The sequence below is a fragment of the Dipodomys ordii genome, unplaced genomic scaffold (genome assembly GCF_000151885.1).
Source record: "Dipodomys ordii isolate 6190 unplaced genomic scaffold, Dord_2.0 Scaffold28, whole genome shotgun sequence".
NCBI lineage: Eukaryota > Metazoa > Chordata > Mammalia > Rodentia > Heteromyidae > Dipodomys > Dipodomys ordii.
This window is the reverse complement of record NW_012267244.1, coordinates 11,863,029-11,883,895: the sequence shown is the minus strand read 5'-3', so window position 1 is coordinate 11,883,895 and position 20,867 is coordinate 11,863,029. Positions and strand designations below refer to the sequence as shown.

At 41.1% G+C, this 20,867-nt stretch overlaps 1 protein-coding gene across 1 annotated transcript in view; it reads left to right on the top strand.

Moving 5' to 3' along the window:
- Pde8b (phosphodiesterase 8B) overlaps window positions 1-20,867 on the top strand; it is a 185,881-nt gene that overhangs the window by 121,618 nt on the left and 43,396 nt on the right. The window contains exons 6-8 of the mRNA XM_013015938.1: window positions 6,660-6,748; window positions 13,000-13,078; window positions 16,222-16,362. Of these exons, the coding sequence (XP_012871392.1) occupies window positions 6,660-6,748; window positions 13,000-13,078; window positions 16,222-16,362 (309 nt within the window). The remainder of the gene's footprint in view (window positions 1-6,659; window positions 6,749-12,999; window positions 13,079-16,221; window positions 16,363-20,867) is intronic.

Sequence of the window (20,867 nt, the reverse complement as noted above, 5' to 3'; positions counted from 1 at the left end):
AAAAAAAAAAAAAAAAAAAAAAAAAAAAAAAAAAAAGAAACAAGTCCACCAAATTGGCACTTGGCTTTGTGTTCACCAAGACCCACCAGAGCTTATAGGCCAGGTTTATACCATGAACACTACAAAGGAAAAGTCTTTGAATCACAACTATGTGAAAAATACTGATATTCATCTTGAGACAGATCTATTATTTCAAGGAGATTTACCCCCGAACTAGATAACTGGGCTTAACAGTTATGTGAAACTGGAAATTTGACTGTGGTCATAGCTGCATGCATGCAAATTGAAAGCAAATGTTGTTGTTGTTGTTGTTGTTGTTTGCGTGTGCTGGTACTAGGGCTTGAATTCAGGCTATGGGTGCTGTCTTTTAGCTTTTTTTTTCCCTCAAAGCTGGTGCTCTACCACTTGAGCCACAGCTCTACCTCTGGATCTTTGTGGTTAATTGGAGATAAAAGACTCATAGACTTTTCTGCCCTGGCTGCCTTCAAGCCTCAATCCTCAGATCTCAGCCTCCTGAGTAGCTAGGATTGTAAGAATGAGCCATCAGTGCCTAGGTAAATATGGGGGTTAATTAAAATAAAGGGGAAAAAAGGAGTAGAAAAAGATAACCTAAACAGTAATGTTAAAAAAAAGAAGTATATTTTATATTTAAAAAGCTCATTTAGAGAAGTAATGGAAGATCTTTATATATTTAGATTTTTAATAATAGGTATCTTTGTCTTCTTTTAAAAATAAAAGATTAACTTTTGGATAAAATAGTATAGAGATCCTAGGCTGGACTTATGCAAGTTCACAATATTCAATCTTAAAAGATTGAGCTTCATTATTCCAAGTAGATTTAACATCAAACTGAACAGCCGGGCTTGCCTTGTATCAGAAGGACTTTTGAAAGGAGTAATGGCAGATCAAAGAGATGGTGGAATACATCTTTTCAAAAATAAGGTACCACCTGCACCTTGTGAATTATGAAAATTCCTTTGGTGCTCTGGGTATGATATTTTGCTCTTCTGAGGTTAAAACCAAAATCCCTCTTGGTTGTAGACCAGAGAAGCAGGAACTGCCTTTGTGAGGTGGTTGCTCTGTGTATTGGTAAACCTGGAAGCAGCAGCGCTGCTGAAGGCAACGTAGTAAATCACAGTGTGTAGCAGAAATATGTGTGTATTGTGAGCAGTACTCCACAGCTGCCTAACACTTCTCGGTGTCTGTCATCTCTTTTCACAACAGTAATATTTGGTTCTGCAAACAATCCTGAGTTTGGGATTGTAGAGGAAAATTAGCAAAGAAATTATGTGAGTAGGGCTTATTTTCTTGTTCATTCATTTTCTAAAAAAAAAAAAAGTTAAAATTATTCACAGGCTTCATAGATCTTCTATGTCATACGGACACCCCCGTACACACACACACACACACACACACAACACAACACATACACACACACACAAACACACAGAAACAGACACACACACACACAAACAGACACACACACACAAACAGACACACACACACACTGACCTTTTCAATTCGACTCTCAGAGCATGAACTGTTGAGTGGCCTTTTGGAATTCTGCTTTAGTTCAGTGATCCTTCTTCCAACTGGTTTAGAGACTGGTGTTGTTTGAAGCAATAGCCTCTTGACTGGAAGGTAGAGATTGAACATCTGCTCACATGCTTAGGAGAAACAACTGTTAATCATAAGGGCAAACACTCAAGAGAATCTAACAAAAATTTATTGTTTCCTTTTATATTTTCTAACTTGTCTGTTCTGGAAGGTTTCATTTCCCTCCATCCAGACCAGTCACTGATTTTAGCAGTCACCCACAATGAATGGACCCTTAGTGGGAACATGATAGGCAACCTCTGTCAGGACTGCCGGCTGTCCTCTGTGCTGGGTCTAATCTGGTCAAGACCATTCACCAGTTGGGTCAGGGTACTTCAGTCCTGAGAGCCCTAGCCAAGGGGAGCACACAGCCCCCATGGTGGCTTTCCTGTCTTACTGTGGCTCAGGAACAGCTGAGGTAGATCTCCAGGTGGCTGTTTTCCTTTACTGAAGAAGATCTTGTCTTTGGCAACTCTCTATCCAAATATGCCAGCTCTTCTTGCCTTCCCTGGGTTGTTTTGATTGTACTAAATCATTTGCCAAAACTCAGCCTGTGTTGCTAGCTGAGAGGCCAGCACTTCAGTCTATGGTCCCTGAGTGAGGATTCAGGAACATGTTGTGCTATCAAATGTCCTGCAACGATTCCCCTCCCAGCCTTTGGAGCTTGAGTATGTGATCAACTATGCTGATACTCCACACTAAGCCTTCTAGAAACTAGTATCTTTGCAAGATTAACCTTATATTAACCTTTGTGTGCCTCCTTTTTCTGTTTGAAATAATGCTTATTCATCTCAACAAGTATTTCTGGAGCTGATTGTGTGCAAAGTAATGTGCTGGGCATGCCAGGGCATAGCTGTGGGGCATAATTCTCCCCTGAGTGGCTGCTTGTGGATGAGGACTAGGGAACTATAATTCATTTTTTGTCAGGCTCAGTTCCAGGTGATTTACTTAATCCTCCTCAACATAATAAGGGATTTGATACTTTCTCCATTTTTTCAAAGATGGAAACAAGGGCAAAACAACAAAATAGCTAGCCAGAGCTCATGTTCACAGCGAACTCAACCATGCCGTTTAGCCTTAACTCCAAACTCTTGTCCGGGTTCTCTAAAGTTTATTGCCCACACTGTCCCAGGTGACTCCAGTATTCCAAATGCTCATAGGTACTACACAGAGATAGCCTTTAGGGTCAAAGAAGTTTGGGGTAAGGAAAGACACAGTCTGAGAATCCACAGAGCACATTAGCCACACTGCCCATCAGCATATGGGATGATCTGATCACTCCTCTAGTCAATTCCATCATGCCAACTTTAGCATAATCTACTGTATTACAGAATGTTTTAACTCTAAAGGGTATTTTCTTTTTTTGAAAAAGAGATTTTATTTTGTTTAGTTTTAAATATTTTTTATTGTAAAGATACTGTACAGAGAGATTAAAGTTACATGAGCAAGGTAATGAGTCCATTTCCTGTCAAACATTGTTACCCCCTCCTTTATTTTTCCCTACTGTCTCTTCCCTCTCCACCTCCCCAACTCATCCCTCACCCCCCTGCAAAGTTGTAAAGTTCATTTTCAACATAGTGTCTTGTACATGTCATTGTTATAATGGGTCATCCTGTATCCTTGTTTCAACATTTTGTTATTTCCCTTCCCCTCCCTGATTTGTACATTTTCTCTTTTCATAGTCATTCATCTGAACATTCTAGCCGACTCTGTGACTACTATTTTTTTAACATTTTTAATTATTGTTATCTTGAAGTAGTTGTACAAAGAAGTTCCCATTCTACAAAACAGTATATGAATACAAGGTGTCTGGCAACATTGCTGCCCATGGCTCCTAACCCATCCCTTTTCTCATTTTTATTTTCTTTTTTTAAAAAATTGAGATTAGGTGATTACATAAATTTCATATATTTCACATTATTGTTGAATAGTGATACTTAGTTAAAGTCACAAACACTTTTTAACCTTTACAAGGCAAATTGTCTTTATCATGGTTTATAAAGTTTGTGAATTCTGAGCTTTGACAATTCAAGTGTTTCTCCCACATCAGGTGATGTTTACATTTCTTTCCTTTTGCTTAGTGTAAGCTTTCCCTCTTTCCCTCTCATTCCTCCCTTCCCATCACTGTCTTTGGTTGCTTAGTTCTTTTTCTTCTATGTCCAGTGCAGCTGATGGGCCCCTTCGTTGTATGTTGTTCCGTTTCCCACTTACTCTGCATCCTCCTCCTGGCTTCCCTCTGTTGCGTGCATATATATACAATATATATGGTCAAGAACATGGAGTCATTTAGCAATGATATGACAAAATGAGTGACTGTCCTTTGTTTCTGGAGGTCCTGTTTACTTTGTCGTATCTCCTTGCATTTTGGCTTTATCATCCATATATCAGGGAGACCATGTGCCGTTTGTCTCTGTTCTAGGCTTACCTTACTCAAAATAATTCACTCTAGTTCCATCCATTTCCCTGTAAATACCATTATTTTCTAAAAAGTATTTCTAAATAAAATTAAAAGTAAAGCCTTAGCTAGTCACTCAGAACTCTCTAACTGCCTGACACATGGTTCCACCCATCAAAGAGTCCATAACATCAGTGGCTCACTCCTACAATCCTAGCTACTCAGGAGGCTGAGTTGAGGACCATGGTTTGAAGCCAGCCCTGGTTGGAAAGTCCATGAGAATCTTATCTCCAAAAAAAGCCAGAAATGGAGTTGTAGTTTAAGCCGTCAAGTGCAAACCTTGAGCAAATAAACCTCAGGGACAGCACCCAGGACCAGCACACACACACACACACACACACACACACACACACACACACACTGACTGAAGTACGGTCTAGGTAGGGTGGATTTTTTTGGTATAACGTCTTTGAACAGTTAACAGCCAGTTTAAGAAAATGCTAGCTGAAACATGTCTTGTCTGAGGGTGGCTAAGGTTAAGGGGAGGGAGTGAATGAATGGGAGAGGAGTGGTGAGTGAATATAATCACAATTTTCAATGTGCACACATAAAGATGGAACTCGGAAACTTGAGGGGACAGGTGGGATTGAAAGAGCTGCAAGTGAGAATGATTAAGATGCACTGTACACATTGATAGGCATGGCAAACTGAACATTGTACAACTAGTTAAAGATAATAAAACAAGGGAAAGAAAGAATAAACTACTTTAAAATGGACATTTAGCATATTTACAGTTGTGTATCCACCACCTATATGCAGTTCTAAAACATTTTATAACCTTTTCCCATTAAGTGGTCACTTCGAATTCTCCTTCAGCTCTGGACATCCCCAGTCTGGGTTCTATGGATAGATCCACCGTACAGATTTCAGGTCAATAGAATCACAACATATGACTTTTGGTGTCTATTTTATAGATGATTGTTATCTTCACTGATGTGTGTGTGTGTGTGTGCACGTGCACAAGAGTGCATGTGCAAGAATGTGCCCCAGTCCTAAGCTTAAACTCAGGGCCTGAGTGCTTTCTGAGAGCTTTTGTGCTCAAGGCTAGCTCTCTACTGCTTGAATCACAGCTCCACTGTCACTGTGTGTGTGTGTGTGTGTGTGTGTGTGTGTGTGTGTGTGTGGTTCATTGGAGATAAGAGTCTCATAGACATTTCTGCCCAGGCTAGCTTCAAACTATGATCCTCAGATCTCACCCTTCTGAGTAGCTAGGATTACAAGGTGTAAGTCATTGGTACCTGGCTTCACTGAATATTTTTAGGTTTATACATGATACAACATGTATCAATACTTCATTCCTGCTTTATGTTTGAGTAACACTTCACTATATGTACACATCATAAATTGTTTATACATTTGTCTGTTGATGGACATTTTGGGCTACTTCTACCTTTCGGCTATCATGAATCATGTTACTAGGGTCCTGTTTATACAAGTATTTGAGTCTCCATGTTTAGTCCTTTGGGTATATTCTTCCCTGGATTATACAGAAATTCTGTGTTAAATTTTTTGACTCATTCCCCAAGTATTTTTCCCAGCAACTAAACCATTTCACATTCCTACTGGCAGTGTTCAAGTGTTCTGTTTCTCCACACCCTTACCTGTGCCCATTTTCTCCTTGTTAGTATAGCCATCTCCTTGGCTGTGGAATGACTACACTGTGCTTTTGATTGCATTTCTTAAGTGGCTGACAATACAGCATCTTTCATCTATTTGCTGCCCATTTGTTTATTTTCTTAGAGACATACCTTATCAAATATGTATCCCAGTTTTTCACTGAGTTGTTTATCTTTTGTTGTTTAGCTTAATGTTTTGTTTGTTGCTTTTTTTTTTGCCAGTACTGGGGTTTGAACTCAGGCTCTACCACTTGAGTTACATCTCTAACCCACTTGCTTTACTTAATTTTTGAATAAGGTCTCATATATATATATTTGGGGGGCCAGGGCCAGCCTGGATCATGATGCTCGTGTTTAAACCACTCATATAGCTAGGATGACAGAAATGTAACACTATACTCAGCCTTATTGGTTGAGATGGGTTCTTTCTAACTTTTTTCCTGGCCTGAAACAGTGATCTTCCTGATCATCTATGTCTCTTAAGTAGCTGAGATTATAAATGTGAGGAACCACACCTGACTAAGTTTACTGGTTTTTTAAATGAGCTGTGGATTAAGCACTAACAAAATTCAGAATGAAGCAGAATAACCACTTCCTACAATGAGTTCATTGGCAATGTAGCACACAATGAATATGCTGGGATTGAGTTTCAGTGATGTTTATTAGTACAATATGAAATAGCAATGAGTACATGGTTGGGGAAGCATATTGTGCTCTTGTGTATTTATTTTCCTATGATTACTCATAATGAAGTTTATTCCACCTTTGTTATAAAGGCAGTGTAAGTATAAGTATTGCCTGCTCTGTTGTTTCTCACGCATTCAAACAAGCATTTCAAACTCCCTGACAACTTTTCTGTTTCCTCTCATCCTACTTACTAGACATCTTACATAACAGTTACCTGGTGGTAGGAACAGCTGTTAAGTTTCTCTACTTGACTCTCTAAGAAATAATTGGAAATGTCTTATGTATTATCTTTGCTTTCTTTTCAGAGATTTATGGAGAATAGCAGCATAATTGCTTGCTATAATGAACTGATTCAAATAGAACACGGGGAAGTTCGCTCACAGTTCAAATTACGGTATGTAGCAAAATGCAGTGGCACCACAGCTTAAAAACTCTTTAGAAAAATCTTACCTGTCAACAGGCTGATATTCACCATCTCATGGCTGAATCCCATAGATTTTGAAGTTCTTAAGCTGGATAATGCCAAGTGGCCAGGGGCAGTATTTAAACTGGCGTTTCCCTTGACATAATGGCCTAAATTGAAATCATTTCTTCTTTTGGAAGTATTTTCTGCCATTTTCAGCAGTTTTAAAATCATAACCTGGGAAAATCTGGTTTAATTTTTGCATGATTTGATCAAGATTAAGAATAACCTTTGTTGGGGGGTTGGGGAAAGGGAAAATAGGAAAAAAATAAGGGAAGGGATAACAAGTTTGACAAGAATTGTAATTATTGCCTTACGTAACTGTAACCCTCTCTACATCACCTTGACAATAAAAAAGAGAGAGAGAGAAAGAATAACCTTTGGCAATAACTATCTCCTACTTTCCACATTTATAAACTCGGATTGTTTTAGTAAGGGCAAACCATTGGGTATATTTACTCTGCTAACTATGAAAATAGCTATGTAGTAATTTCCTGAATCTATTTCTGGCCTCAATATTCATGAGATACCTTCAAGAAAGGGACCTTGGTCTCTATAGGTATATGGCACTTTAAGAGCAGGCTCCTTATACTGGCTTTCAGGTGCTGGTGGGAGTCTCCTAGTGACAGTTAATAGCCAATGTTGCTGCTGACTGACTTGTTCTGCTCTAGGCTTAGTTAGACTGCCAGGGTCCTAGCACCTGCCTGGTTTGGCTTAGGCTCTACTCTGATTTGCTCTGAGGACCCTAATTTTTTCCAACTGCCCTGTTCAAGTCAGAGATGAGGGGAGTGGCAAGAGGAGGCTCATCAACCTTACCACCCAACCCTACCCCCTACTTGAGAGGGCCAGTCCCCTGCAGCTTTCTGGCACCCAGCAGGAAAATTCCTGCATGGCTTCTCACTCTAGTCAGCTGCTAGGTTGGTTTACACCTACAGCAGCAGGTCTCCCTGGGTACACTTGGTCTGGGGATTCCTCTTTGGTGACTAGAGAAAGCTAAAGAATAATGTTAGAATAAGAAGTTGATGGTTGTAACAGTGGAAAAATGTTTCAAAAGAATGTCCAGTCAGTGGTAATTCAGATATTTGAAAAATTCTGATTATTTCAAAGCCTTTGATGAACAAAACTCACCAAAGATTTTTTTAAATATTTAAGTAAGGTAAATTCCTTGGTTTCTTTTTGTCTGTATGTCTTTTAGTTTTAGAGAACTTCATAGAATTTTTCCAGAAAATTACATAGTCTTTTCTTCTATAATTTGTGCTTTTTGGTATGTTTTTGTGTATAGTTTTTATTTCCCCTCAGCGGAGGGAGGGGAGTGTTTCTCCTGGTTTTAAATGAGATAAAAAGAATATAGGCCAGTTGCAGTAGCACATGGCTGTAATCCCAGCAATTTGGGAGGTGGGGTACCAGGAAGAAGAGCCTGCCTAGCTCTCTGTCCTCTTTCTTTCAATACCATCTCACTTGATTGCATTTTGACTGCTTCCTCCTTGGCCTAACCTGAGCTTTTTCCCTATCTGGGTATTTTCATGCACACATATGATTTGAATCTCCCCAGATATACCAGATCCAAACCCTAACAGATGAGAAGTCAGTGACCTTGACCATGACCTTCCTCCAGCTCTTGAGGGCATTCAGGGACATCCAGAGTATCTACCTGTACCCTCAGGCAGCTAAGTGGCTATACCATTTGTGACAAACTGGGAAATGAGCTCTTTATTATACAAAGCCAGAATAATTATAGTCTAATTATGTAAGAATTTTCCCTACAATTCCGCCCTCGGCTGCAGCTAAATATGTAACATGACTGTCATTCTACAAGGACACAGTCTGTGCTGCATGATGGTGTTGGATGCTGAACACCTCTGTATGTGAGTCTGAACTTATCAAAAGGATGATGCAAGCCTGGTCCCCTGCAATGTTTGCCTTTTCCTCCTGGATAATCAAGTCCCTAAGTAGGTCCAGAGGAAATAACCAAACAGAAGATGTGGTCTAATTTTTTAAAAAGGACTTGAGGTAGAATAAATTTTAAAGATGTGCACATTTCTGTGTACACTTGATGAATTTCTCTGCTAAGCAAAATAACTCATGAAATGCAGAGCTTCTAGGATAATGCCTTTTTATCATGGAATGACCTGTTTTATCTAAAGTCAACATAATTTACCAGGAGTTTCAGCTGATCAGTTTGTACTAATACAGTTCCAGCTATTCTTTCAATCATTCATCAGTCTAGGAATTACTCAACTAATCATGCTTCTTTAATTCCCAATCTTAAGACAGTGGCAGCCCTTCATTTCAGAAAGAAGGAACATTTCTGATGGACCAGACTTTGTGTTCTGTGGAATACTAGCATTAATGGATGTTTGTAGAGCTTTTATTCTCCCATGGGTGTTTTGTGACAGCTATTGTGGTAGACACATACACGGAGCCTTAAATACTTAAAATAATCTACCCTTTTGCATCCTTACCCCAGGACTAGTGCCAGAAAGTAGCAAGCCCGTGATTCCCTGGCCCATCTGGTTCCTACTCCGCTCATTCAAGGCCGCTGTGGACTTGTGTTCATAAGTATAGACATGCCACCACCTTGCCTAGCTCTGCCTTTGTTCTCAGTGGTATTTGTGTGTCTGTGTTTCTGTCTGTGTGTCATGTGCCTTCCAAAGAAACACAGGAGATCACGTATCTAGCTCAGTTACATTGACAAAAGAAAGACACTGGAGCCAGAGGACTGCTGACATGATCATAGCTGTGCAAGTTAACATGTTGGCTACAGTGCTAGAATAGAGCTTATTGTCCTGCTTGTTATTGTGTGTGCCTGCTATACCATTGTAGCTGCTGATACACATTCTATCTGGACACCTACATTTGCCTTTCCCTTTTGGGCTCTCCCTTGGGGTCCTTGTAAGGCCCCTAAGAAAGTCTCAGAAAATGGTCCCATTGCCCATCCTTCCTGGATTTTCACACTTACCTACATTACCTTTCTTTCTTTCTTTCTTTCTTTCTTTCTTTCTTTCTTTCTTTCTTTCTTTCTTTCTTTCTTTCTTTCTTTCTTTTTTTGTCAGTCATGGGGCTTGAACTCTGGGCCTGGGTGCTGTCCCTCAGCTCTTCAGCTCAAGGCGAGTGCTCTACCACTTGAGCCACAGCACCACTTCCAGGTTTCTGGTAGTTTATTGGAGCTAAGAGTCTCGTGGACTTTCCTGCTTAAGTTGGCTTTGAACCGTGATCCTCAGATCTTAGCCTCCTGAGTAGCTAGGATATGGGCATGAGCCACCAACGCCCAGCCATTACCTTTCTTTCTCTTGTGTTTCTTTTTCCAATTTCTGACTTCTTAACCTAAAGGAAGTCAAACCTATCAACTAAAGTCATTTGAGATATAGTTATATGGTTTGCAAGAACAGAAAATTAATAAAGCCATGGTTGTCCTGCCTAGAGAATATGAATAATTAATATAAGCAAATTAGATTCCCAAATTCTAGCAACATGACACAAATTGACTGTCCCATTTTGCTGCATGTTTATTTAAGTAGAGAGATCGAAAACCCAAATAAACATTGTTGTTTGCCCTGTTTGTCACTGTGAGGGCAGGAAGAAGAAGAATATCCTATTCTGTTAAGTATCTTCTGTCAACTGTCAGTATAAGAATTTGCTCTTTCCTACTGGGCATTATACTTTTTGAAGATTTTATGTTTTGTGGCCAATCATGAAATGAATGTTTAATAGACCAATCCTAGACGTTGGCTCTGCAGATTTATACAAAGGCCACTTCTTGAATTGATAAAATGATAATTGCCTAAAGTACCAGTTTACACTCTTAGTTGAAATATATGGGTACCTTAGAGAAACCACTTATGCAGGAGAGAAATGTATCATTTGATAATTTGTGTTCATTAGAACTTAATTATCCAGCTCTCAAAGTTGACAAATTGGCCCACATAGAGTGTGTATTGCCACACAGCACTTCTGAAAAGTAGAAGTCCTTTTCTATGATAAGGAACTGAGCCCATTCTAGACCAGGTATCCAGAAAATACTTTTCATAAGACTGGCTGTTAGCTGGGCATTGGCAGCTCATACTTATAATCCTAACGACTCAGGAAGCTGAGATCTAAGGATCAAGGTTTGAAACCAGCCCACTTAGACAAATCCTCAAGACTTTTCTCTCCAGTTAACCAGCAAAAACTCAGAATTGGAGGTATGACTCAAGTAAAGTACCAACTGTGAATGAAAAAGTTCAGTGAAACTTGAGGTCCTGACCACAAGATCTATTATTGGCATGTGTGTGCACATATGCACACACACACACACACACACACACACACACACACACACACACACACACTGGCTCTTGCTTATCTCTCAAGAGGCAGTTCAAAAACCATGTTTATAATGGCCCTGATTTCCTCTCTTACTCTTCCTTCTTATTGCAAATCACCATGTTTACAAATACTGAAGTGTGACAGTATGCAGTTGAAGTTGGGTGGATGGGTACAATTGGAATATAGCAATGATCTGTCCACTCAGGAATGCCAGCAGAGTCAGGCTGGTCCCATTCTTAGCTCTGCTCACCCAGAACATGGTTATTTGCTTTCCGACCCTTGCTCACTGATATCCTCATCTCTGGAATTATCGGGGCCCAAACCCTTCACTCTCCATGCAGGTTTGACATTTTAGATATTCACATGAAAAAACGACAAGCTATAATTCATTTTTCTTTTCACTAAAGGTTTTTAAAAGCCTTAGATAACAAATAATAACAGCTACTACATGTTGAATTCTTACTCAGTACAGTCCCAAGTGCTTTGAGAAATACTTAGCAAAAATCATGTTCTGATGATTACAAAGCCCTGTGGAATACGTATTCTTTGTCTTCTCATTTTCTAAATGAGGAACCCAAGGGCCAGCAAAGATAAAAAGTTGCCCAAGATTCCAGAACTGGAAAAGTACGAACTCAAATTTCACTCAATGCTTTCTGCCTTTTCCCTTATAAACAGATCAAAACAAAGCAGCAAAATTAGACTCCCTTGATGAGTGGAAAAAATAACATCGGAAGAGTTTGTTTTGTATGAACAAATATCAGGGCAATAAATCAATGCTTTTCTTTTTTTCTCTTTGTAATGTGTAAGAAAGCCTTTGCTGGGATTCTTTAGATAGTCAGTACAAATACCAGAGCCCTAGCTACATTCTTGCCATATTGGGTAGTAACTAACCTACTGTATTTGAACTGGTTCTAGATTTAGAAGTTAGTTAAAATTATAACTGCATTCTGTGAGCCTGATTTCAAATGTCCTAGGATATACAGGAAGGTTGGCAAGGGACAGGCTACCTGGAGGGCTGCACAGGTACTGCTCTGGGAGATCCGGCCATATTTGCCTTTCTTCATGCCAGGGAGTATGGTTGGAACCAAAGTAGCATCACAAAAATAAGAAGAAGAAAAGATGGTTCTATGTCTGTTGCAAGAGGCTAGACTACCTCAGAGCCAATTTAGGTCTACTTAAAGCCTCCTAAGTGATGGAGACTTTCCCTGTTCTCTGACCAATTCTGTGAAGGAAATGGAATGTCACCAACATAAAACATATGGGGCTTACAAGACAGTTTCATCTGTGTTTGTTCTCTGTGTCCCTGTTGAAGCTCCATTCAGCATACACATAGCCATTCAGAACGCAATTACAGTTCTTTTTTGAATATACATATGGGTATATATGCTGTTGTTTATGTAGGTAGTTTGAAAGATTACTTCACTTTTTCAAAACATAATAACTGACTTAGTCTGTTTGGACTACATAACAAGATACCTTAAGTTGGGAAATTTATAAATAACCAAATGTATTGCTCAGTTCTGGAGACTGAGAAATCTAAGATCACAATGTTGGTAGATTTATTGTCTGGTGATAACACATTCCATGTCCTCAAAGGCATTGGGAGCAAGGGTCTTCTGTAAGGAAACGAATCCTATTCGTGAGGGTAGTGCCCTCATAATATAATCACTTCCCAAAGGCCCCATGTATTAATACTATTGCATTGGGCATTCAATTTTTAGTATAGGAACTTTGAGGGGATGCCAATAGTCAGATCATAGTAATAAGAAGTATATGTCTTCAATGAATCTAGCATCTGTTTTTTTCTTTGCTAAATTAACCATCAAAATGCAAATGACTTTTATAGGACAACTAATTCAGTCTTTTGCATCTTTCAGGGCCTGTAATTCAGTGTTTACGGCATTAGACCACTGTCACGAAGCCATAGAAATAACAAGCGATGACCACGTGATTCAGGTAACCTTTTTCAAGTTGGAGCCACCTTTTTGACAAGTGCTTTCCCATAATTATCACATATTAGTACATTTTCTTTGAAGAACTGAGAATCAAACTATGTAAAGCACACTGACAGACTTAAAAGAATTAGATTCTCAATAAAGAATAAGATGTATGTGTTCAGATCATAAGCTATGGTTTCTTTGACAGAGTTGGCATAAATTCTCTGGGTCATCTGTCAAGACAGAATTTAGAGAAGCAAACCAGAATTGTAGAGCAAACACTTGCAAATGTGTATGGGAACAAATCATTCAGAAGATCTCATTTATTTGCCTGTAGTTGGTATACCAATTATAGAGCACTATGTCTTCTTAAGGGAATGTGTATGGTAGATAAACATTCATTTGCTGTTCCTCTGAAATGTAGCTGTTCTTTTGTGGCCTCTCTGTGACCGTGGCCTGCCTGTAGCTAGTTTACAGAGTATCCTTGCACGTGAGGAGTACTTGTGGCCACTAGAACACCAACATACTGTGGTCAACTCCACAGGAGCCTTCTTTTGTCTCTTCTGACACTCTCACTTCATATACAGCCAAGCCTTGCTATCCCCACAGATCCCTGGTGTCAGTAGCCCACACCACCTGGTTCTGTCAGCATCACTTTCATTGAGTTATTTCCTCTCCATTTGGCAACAGTAGCCCCACAGTATAGGAGAGTAAACTGAGGCCCAGCAAGGTCCAGGGACTTCTCCAAGAAGTAATAAGCATTGAAACCCAAACATGCAGCCATGTCTTTTTGACTCCAAAGCCTGACTACTTTCCTGTTTGGCTGCATTTTTAGGATTTGTTTTTCTGGCTGCTCCTTGAAATGGAACTGAAGGTTCCTTCCTATTGCTGGCTTATTTCTGGCTCACCTGCCCACAGCTTTGGCTCAAATCCCACAAATCCCATATCTCCCCCACTTACATCTAGAACTGAACAGTCAGTTCTGTCCACGAAACACATTTGTGTTGTGCCTCCCTACTTTGTGGTGGGCAGCTGAGTTCTAAACTAAGGAGAAGGGGCTTCTGCCTTCTACCCACCTTTTCTACTTGTAATCTAACTGATGATTGTTTGAATAGGGAACTGAGTTGATAGCAACCAGTAGGTAGCAACCCCGTATCCCTAGTCCGGAGATGGTTTCACATTATGGCGTAAATCATCTTTCAGCCTCTTCCAAAGACAGGCATAAACAGGCACAGGAAAATAGACGGTGCCTGTGAAGTAGAGGTGGAGGGAGGGTCACTGAAATGAAATGGAAGCATGTATTCTGGAATAAGATTTTACAGGGGTTTTCTCAGGGGATCTCCTTTTGCTACTTTTAAAGATGTATCATCAATGCAAATTTCAATTCAAAGCAAAGGGAAGAAGGGTTGGGCAGGGTGGCACATGCTTGCACTCTCAGCTGATCTAGAGACAGAGATTAGGAGGATTGTGTTCTGAGGCTAGCCCTGGGCAAAAATACAAAATCCTATCTGGAAAGTAACTGAAGTGAAAAGGACTGGAGGTGAGCTCAAGTGGAAGAGCATCCCGCATAGCAAGTACCTAAGTTCAAACCCCAGTACCATCAAAAAAGAAAAGAAAAAAAGTATGTATTAACCAACAAATAAGGAAACATTACATTCTATCATATTACCTATTTACTTATCACATATCTACTAAATAAACAGGAACAGCCAGATAAGATTCTAAAATGGCCTTTGGCTTTGAGGATTTTAATGTCCAGTGGGATAGAAAATGAACAAAAACTTAAGTTCAGTGTAGTTAGCTTAGTGTTCACAGGAGTCACTGGGAGCTCTTAGGAGTGACCGAGTCTACTTCCCTTTCCTAGAGGAAGACAGGGGAATAGGGCAGGATGGGGAGCAGGGAATCAGTCAGGCACAGACTCCTAAAGCTTTCTAAAGCCCAGAGGAGGGAGACTTACAGGTAGCCTGGCAGCCTGTAGGGCCCACTAGGGGGCTGAAGGCTGATACTGAGAGGAGGGGCCAGGCTGCCCCCACCTTGTCCCGGGAAGGGGGCAGATACCTGCTCTGTGTGTGATGTCACAGCTTTCTTCTTTAGCCATCCCCATAGCTCTGATGACTAGAGCATCCTCTTGACCTTTTCAGCTCCTGGGGTTAATCATGTTCAGAGAAGCTATGCTCCCAGTGGAGTAGCTCCCTAGGTGTCCTTACATTAACCAGTTCGTGACCCATCGCCCCAGTGGAGGACGAGAGTGACTAGAGTGTGGGAGAACATTTCTGATGGAACCCTTACCCACAGAAATCATGACCAAAGTGCAGCGTGGCCACTCCTTCCCCACATTCAACAATGCCTGTCCCCCACTCTTGACCTCTCATCTGATTCTGTGCATTTTGAAAAGAAAATGGAAGTGGAAGCCTGAGCCGAGTAGGTTAAAAAAAATAGTTCTAAACCCCAGATCATAGCAGATTTCTGCACTGAAACCTCCTGAGTCTGCTGACCTCCAAGTGCATGGTGGCATACTCCTCCTCTCCACTAGTACTCGGCTCTACAAGGCTGTCCTGTCCGTGCTGGCTAACTATATTTTTTGTTCAGATTAGATTAAAAGTGACCTCAACCATAGCATCGATAAATAAATTGTGGCAAGTAGAAAACCAGCAGATATGAGATCAAATTGCTGCCTTACAGCTATGATTAATAAGTGCCACAACCTGTTGAAATAATTAAGCTCTGGCTTAATTACCTATTTGTTTTTAAATTTCTGATACTAGGATGGAACTCAGGACCTCATGTGTGCGAGGCAAGCACTGAGCTACACATCCCCAGCCCTATTTTTTATTTCTACTTTCTTCCAGATTTTTCCTGGTTTCTTGAGGTGGCAGATGGTGAGTGAAGTCCACCACAGATTTGGACTACTAGATAAGGAAGGCCTTCTTGTTCCTTCCCTGCTAACTAAAGTTCCTTCCAGCTGCCCACAGAGGACTTAGGACAGCAGTTAAATAGTGGCCATCTAGGAGGAAGGCTACTGGTCTGTGGAGGTCAGGGAAGGAGGGCCCTGTGGCCCCTGTTGTGGAACACAATTGGTGCTAGAACTGCTTTCTCCATAGTCCTGAGTCTCAGCAGGGTACCCTGAATTGCACACTGATATGTAACCTACCCTGTTCACAGTACGTCAACCCAGCCTTCGAGCGGATGATGGGCTACCACAAAGGGGAGCTACTGGGCAAAGAACTTGCTGACCTGCCCAAGAGTGACAAGAACCGGGCTGACCTTCTGGACACCATTAATACCTGCATCAAGAAGGGAAAGGTGAGTGGAATGGGCAAAGCTGGTCCCAAAGCCCTCTCCCCCGTGCTTTGTTGTTGCTGTTGCTGCTGCTGCTGCTGTTGGAAGTTTTGGTGTCTCATCAGTAAGGTTTACTTTCTTAATAATATCAGAATTAAGTGAAAGCCTTTTGCTGTTTGCAAGGAGATAATGGTTTAGTTTTGCATCTCCAGTGAATCCAGTGTTAATCGTGAAAGGACATGCATGCTACCTGTGTAAGTAAATGCCACCTGTCACTTCTGGAATACTGTGCCCACCTTTGAGCAGTGTTCTACCCAGACAGCTACTGTGTATTTTTCAGCCTATCAGTTAGAAAGTAGGATTGAATGTCAGTCTATTTTTTTAAATTGCCCCTTTCTCTTGTCTTTGCTCTTTACTGCTCAGAATCCACAGGTAGTTCTCTCTCCCGGCTTCTTCTCCTGCCTTCTGTGTCATCCTGGGAGACAAAGGCATGGTAGAAGTGCAAGAGGAATTTCCTCTGTAGCCCTCTCCTCCAAAGGAGTGCTGGCCCTCTAAACTGGGATAGGCTGGGTACTTTCTTCTAAGCTTCCTCTCCTGCTGTCTTCCATTTTCCTTTTCTTCTGTGTAATAGTTTGATAAACATTGTCTTTGTTGAACAGAAGGCCATTCAATAGGGATAAAAATGTGTAGATTATAAAGATAACCAAGGTTGATTTTAAAACAATTGGAGCAATGAGACTTAAAAAAGATATAAAATGTTATATACTACTCCAAAAGGGTTTGGCAAAAGAATCCAACCACTCACCTGTTAGCCCAATGTACATATGCAGCCATATCATATGTAAGGAAAGGGACAAGAAACGGAGGAGAGCCCGCCTCTGAGTTACTCCCAAGAATTGTTGGGGTACTCCATGGTTCCTCCTGATGTCACTTGGCTCTCTCAGCCGATTCCCAGGGTCCAGGGCTTAGCTTTGTTCTTGGCAGCACCTGTGGAAACTGAAGAGTCAGAGTAGCTCTAAACATCTTGGCTGAGAGACTCCAAGAATGTTAGCCATCTGGGGGCTTCAGGAAATGTTAAAGACATACAAGTTTATGATCAGATTCTCTACTTCCTAATGAAGCTAAGTTAGTTAAAATCTCTGAGCCTCTGTTTACCCATCAGTACACTAAAAATACTAAGTCGAGCTCATAGGTGGTGATTTTGAGAGTGATTTCTCAAATTCAGTGTTATGGCAGAAGGTTAGTAGCAGGTAACTTGACCCCCTGGTCAAAGGTCCTGGAGCCCAGGACAGGCAGCCAAGTGGACGCATTGACTCTGTGGTTTTGTCGAAGCTTTGTGATGGTGTCAGTGTTGCTGTGGAAGCAGTGGTACAGCAGAGTTTGGCGCAATGTAAGGGCAGCTTGTGCAAACATTCTGACTCAACCTACTCCATGGGGGCAACTGTGACCATAACCGAAGGATCTTAAGAGCTCTCTTTGTCTATGTAGGAGTGGCAGGGGGTTTACTATGCCAGACGGAAATCCGGGGACAGCATTCAACAGCACGTGAAGATCACCCCAGTGATTGGCCAAGGAGGGTGAGAGCAAGCTCTTTGACTCTTTCAGCTGCAGACATGGACTCAGGCTGTTGGGAGCATTGGGTTTAGACACTGAATGCCAGTGTGAGCCTTAGGTCCTTGCAAACAGTAGTGTTGTGCCATATGTGAATGCACTAACGTATCCTACCAAGCCAGTAGCGCCCCATACATGCGTTTCCTCCCCCTGTCTTCTAGTCATGGATGTTCCCATTGTTTCCAGGACCCTTTGAGGGGGCTTCATGTCCAGGCTGTTCTTCCCCTTTAATAATTTCCAGCTGGGGCTCTAAGCCTCTGCCCTCAGCCCACAGGGAGTCTACCTCTCTCTCTCTCTCCTGGGGCCCTACCTTTCCTTGTTTTCTCCAGATTGGCTCTGGGTTTCTTCCACAAGGGCTCAGAAAGTTCTGGAGGCCACTAACCTGTAAGGGATGCTGTCTGACCAGCTGCTGAGGGCATCTGACTCCATGGACTCAGGTTACCAGAGATGTCTGTGTTGTGGAGAGATGAGAAAGCTACACAATTCCTTTTCCTTCTCTCAGTTAAATTTTGTGAGAAGGTTCACAGGGTCAGACTAGACTCCTAACAATACCTCACTGATAAGCCTCGTGACCCATCTTGAAGGTCAACCCTACTTGAGCGTCTGAGTTTGTAAGGGACTCAGAACATGGAAATAATGAGGTAAGAAGAGTTAGCACACCAACAATTGGTATTGGAGAGTCCCAGTGGAGACTCCAGTGGGAAGCACACATGACCAGCTGGGGGTTGGGGTGATGGTTCTCGAAGTCTAATCACCAAACAATTTGTATATTGTGTCTTCTCCGATTTTACTTATTTAGCCATTTGAAATCGTGCTGCCATCAGATGGAGATCACTGCCTAGTGTTTGATACATTGTGTAATACATGTCTTCTCTCTGGCTGAACTCTGGAGGTGGCAGGCACCGTGAGCTTCTAACCGGGCTTCTACCCGAAGGCTCCCCTTGGTTTGGGAGCAGCTGCCCCAGGCTGTGCTCCCAACAGGTCCCTGTGGGAGCAGGCCTCACCTCAACGCATCCCTTCCTACCAGCGGCCATGGCTGGCAGAAAATAATGCCCGGGGCTCTCATGCTTTTAACATCCTTATTCTTAGACCATTTTCTGAGAACATGGAAGCTAAGAACCGTTTTTGTTTTTTGTACATGGGACCAGAATCAGTGGATAACCAAAGCAGAGGAGATTGCTATTACTTGGTAATTTCTGTCAGAATAAATTTTTCTGATTTGACAGATGAGGGAAAGAAGTTCTTTTATCTAGACACAATTTCCAATGTTATTTTTATCTAATTGTAGGCAGTGAACTAACAGAGGCAATTCTGGTTTAAAGTCGGGAATGTTACCTCTTCCTATTTGAATGATGCTCATTAAAGAATAGTTAGTATGTTCTATGCTCTCTTTAAAGTTCTCCAGAGAAAAGTAAACCAGAAAAAGTTAGAGATAGAGACACAAACACAGAGATGGAGGCACACACACATACACAGAGACAGACACGGGGGGGGGGGGTTGGAGAGAAAGATGCAGCGTCCCAAGCACTTTTGAGGTGTGAGGTCTTATACAGTGTTTGAATTTCATGGCTGTACTTTCAACAGAAAGTCCACCTTGAGCTAACTTTTACCTGGGGCCTAGGTACCTGTCATCTTTTAGTTTCCCTTATGGTCATGAACAAGACCACAACCTAATTGGCAGAATTTTAGCTTGCCCTGGCCACTGTCCAAATAAATGTCTTGGCTTTTTATATGAGAAATCAAATTATTTATGTCAGAAGTTATGTGTGGGTAGTATTGCAGGCTTTCCCTGAAAGTATCTAGGAACCAAACTTCTGGAGACAGTTACACAAAGAGAAACCCCTTCAGAATATGTGTCTGCACCAGCTGGGATTCCACCAAGCCAGGTTTTTGAAGAGCAGGGTGGGAGCTGTGTGGAAAATACCTTTTCTGTAGCTTGGATTTTGCTTGAGTCCTAAATCTACCCCAGTCCCTGCTAAGGGAGTGTTGCTTTAAGAAGACTGCTGATGTTTTCATGTGCTGATTTGTGGAGCCCTCTGGTATCGAACTCACTAATCATGGATTATTTATGTTATTAGGAAAATTAGGCATTTTGTCTCCCTCAAGAAGCTGTGCTGTACCACTGACAATAATAAGCAGGTACAGTATTCAGACCCCCACCATCTGCTTTGTCAGCTTCACCATGTGCTACATTCTTGCTACCCTTCTCTGCCTGTCTTTCTCCATATCTTACTATAGTTACCAGCTAAGAAGGCTCATGTAGACATTAGATACCTCTAATATGAATTTGTGAAAGATTCTCCTGCAAATGTGTCTTACTTTATTAGCAAAGACACTGGTTATGCCTTGCCTCTTGGCTGACTTACTAAGCTAATGTATTTTATGCGGCAAGTATGAAATTCTTCCTCCAACCCCCCCAATCTTATTTTCTATCTTCAGTTCTTAAACAGATGAAAAGTATATATCCATTTGAGCATTTCAACCCTACAATCTGCATCCAAATTCAGAATCATTCCAAATTAGGATTGCCATTTTTTTTCATACCATGATATCATGTAAAGCGATGCATTTAAATGATAACTTCTGAATCAACAGAATTTTAACAAGTTTTTATATTTAAGGATATATTAAGATAGTTTTATAGCAGAGAACAATGTTATAGATGAATTTTCTTTTATGTAATTCATACTTTTGCTACTTGATCACATAGATTTTCATCTCATGCTCTGTAACTTGGTTAAAAACTATGTAGCAAAAATAGTTACCAATGAGCTGTTTTTGAAACCTTACAGAATATGATCTTTGATTTTGGTGAAGTGATAGCATTTCTAAGAGCTTTCAGAGGTTTCTGGGGTAGTGGTCCTATGATGGGGTAAGACCTGGCTCATGAGGAGTTGGACTGGGCTGGCAGGACCGCA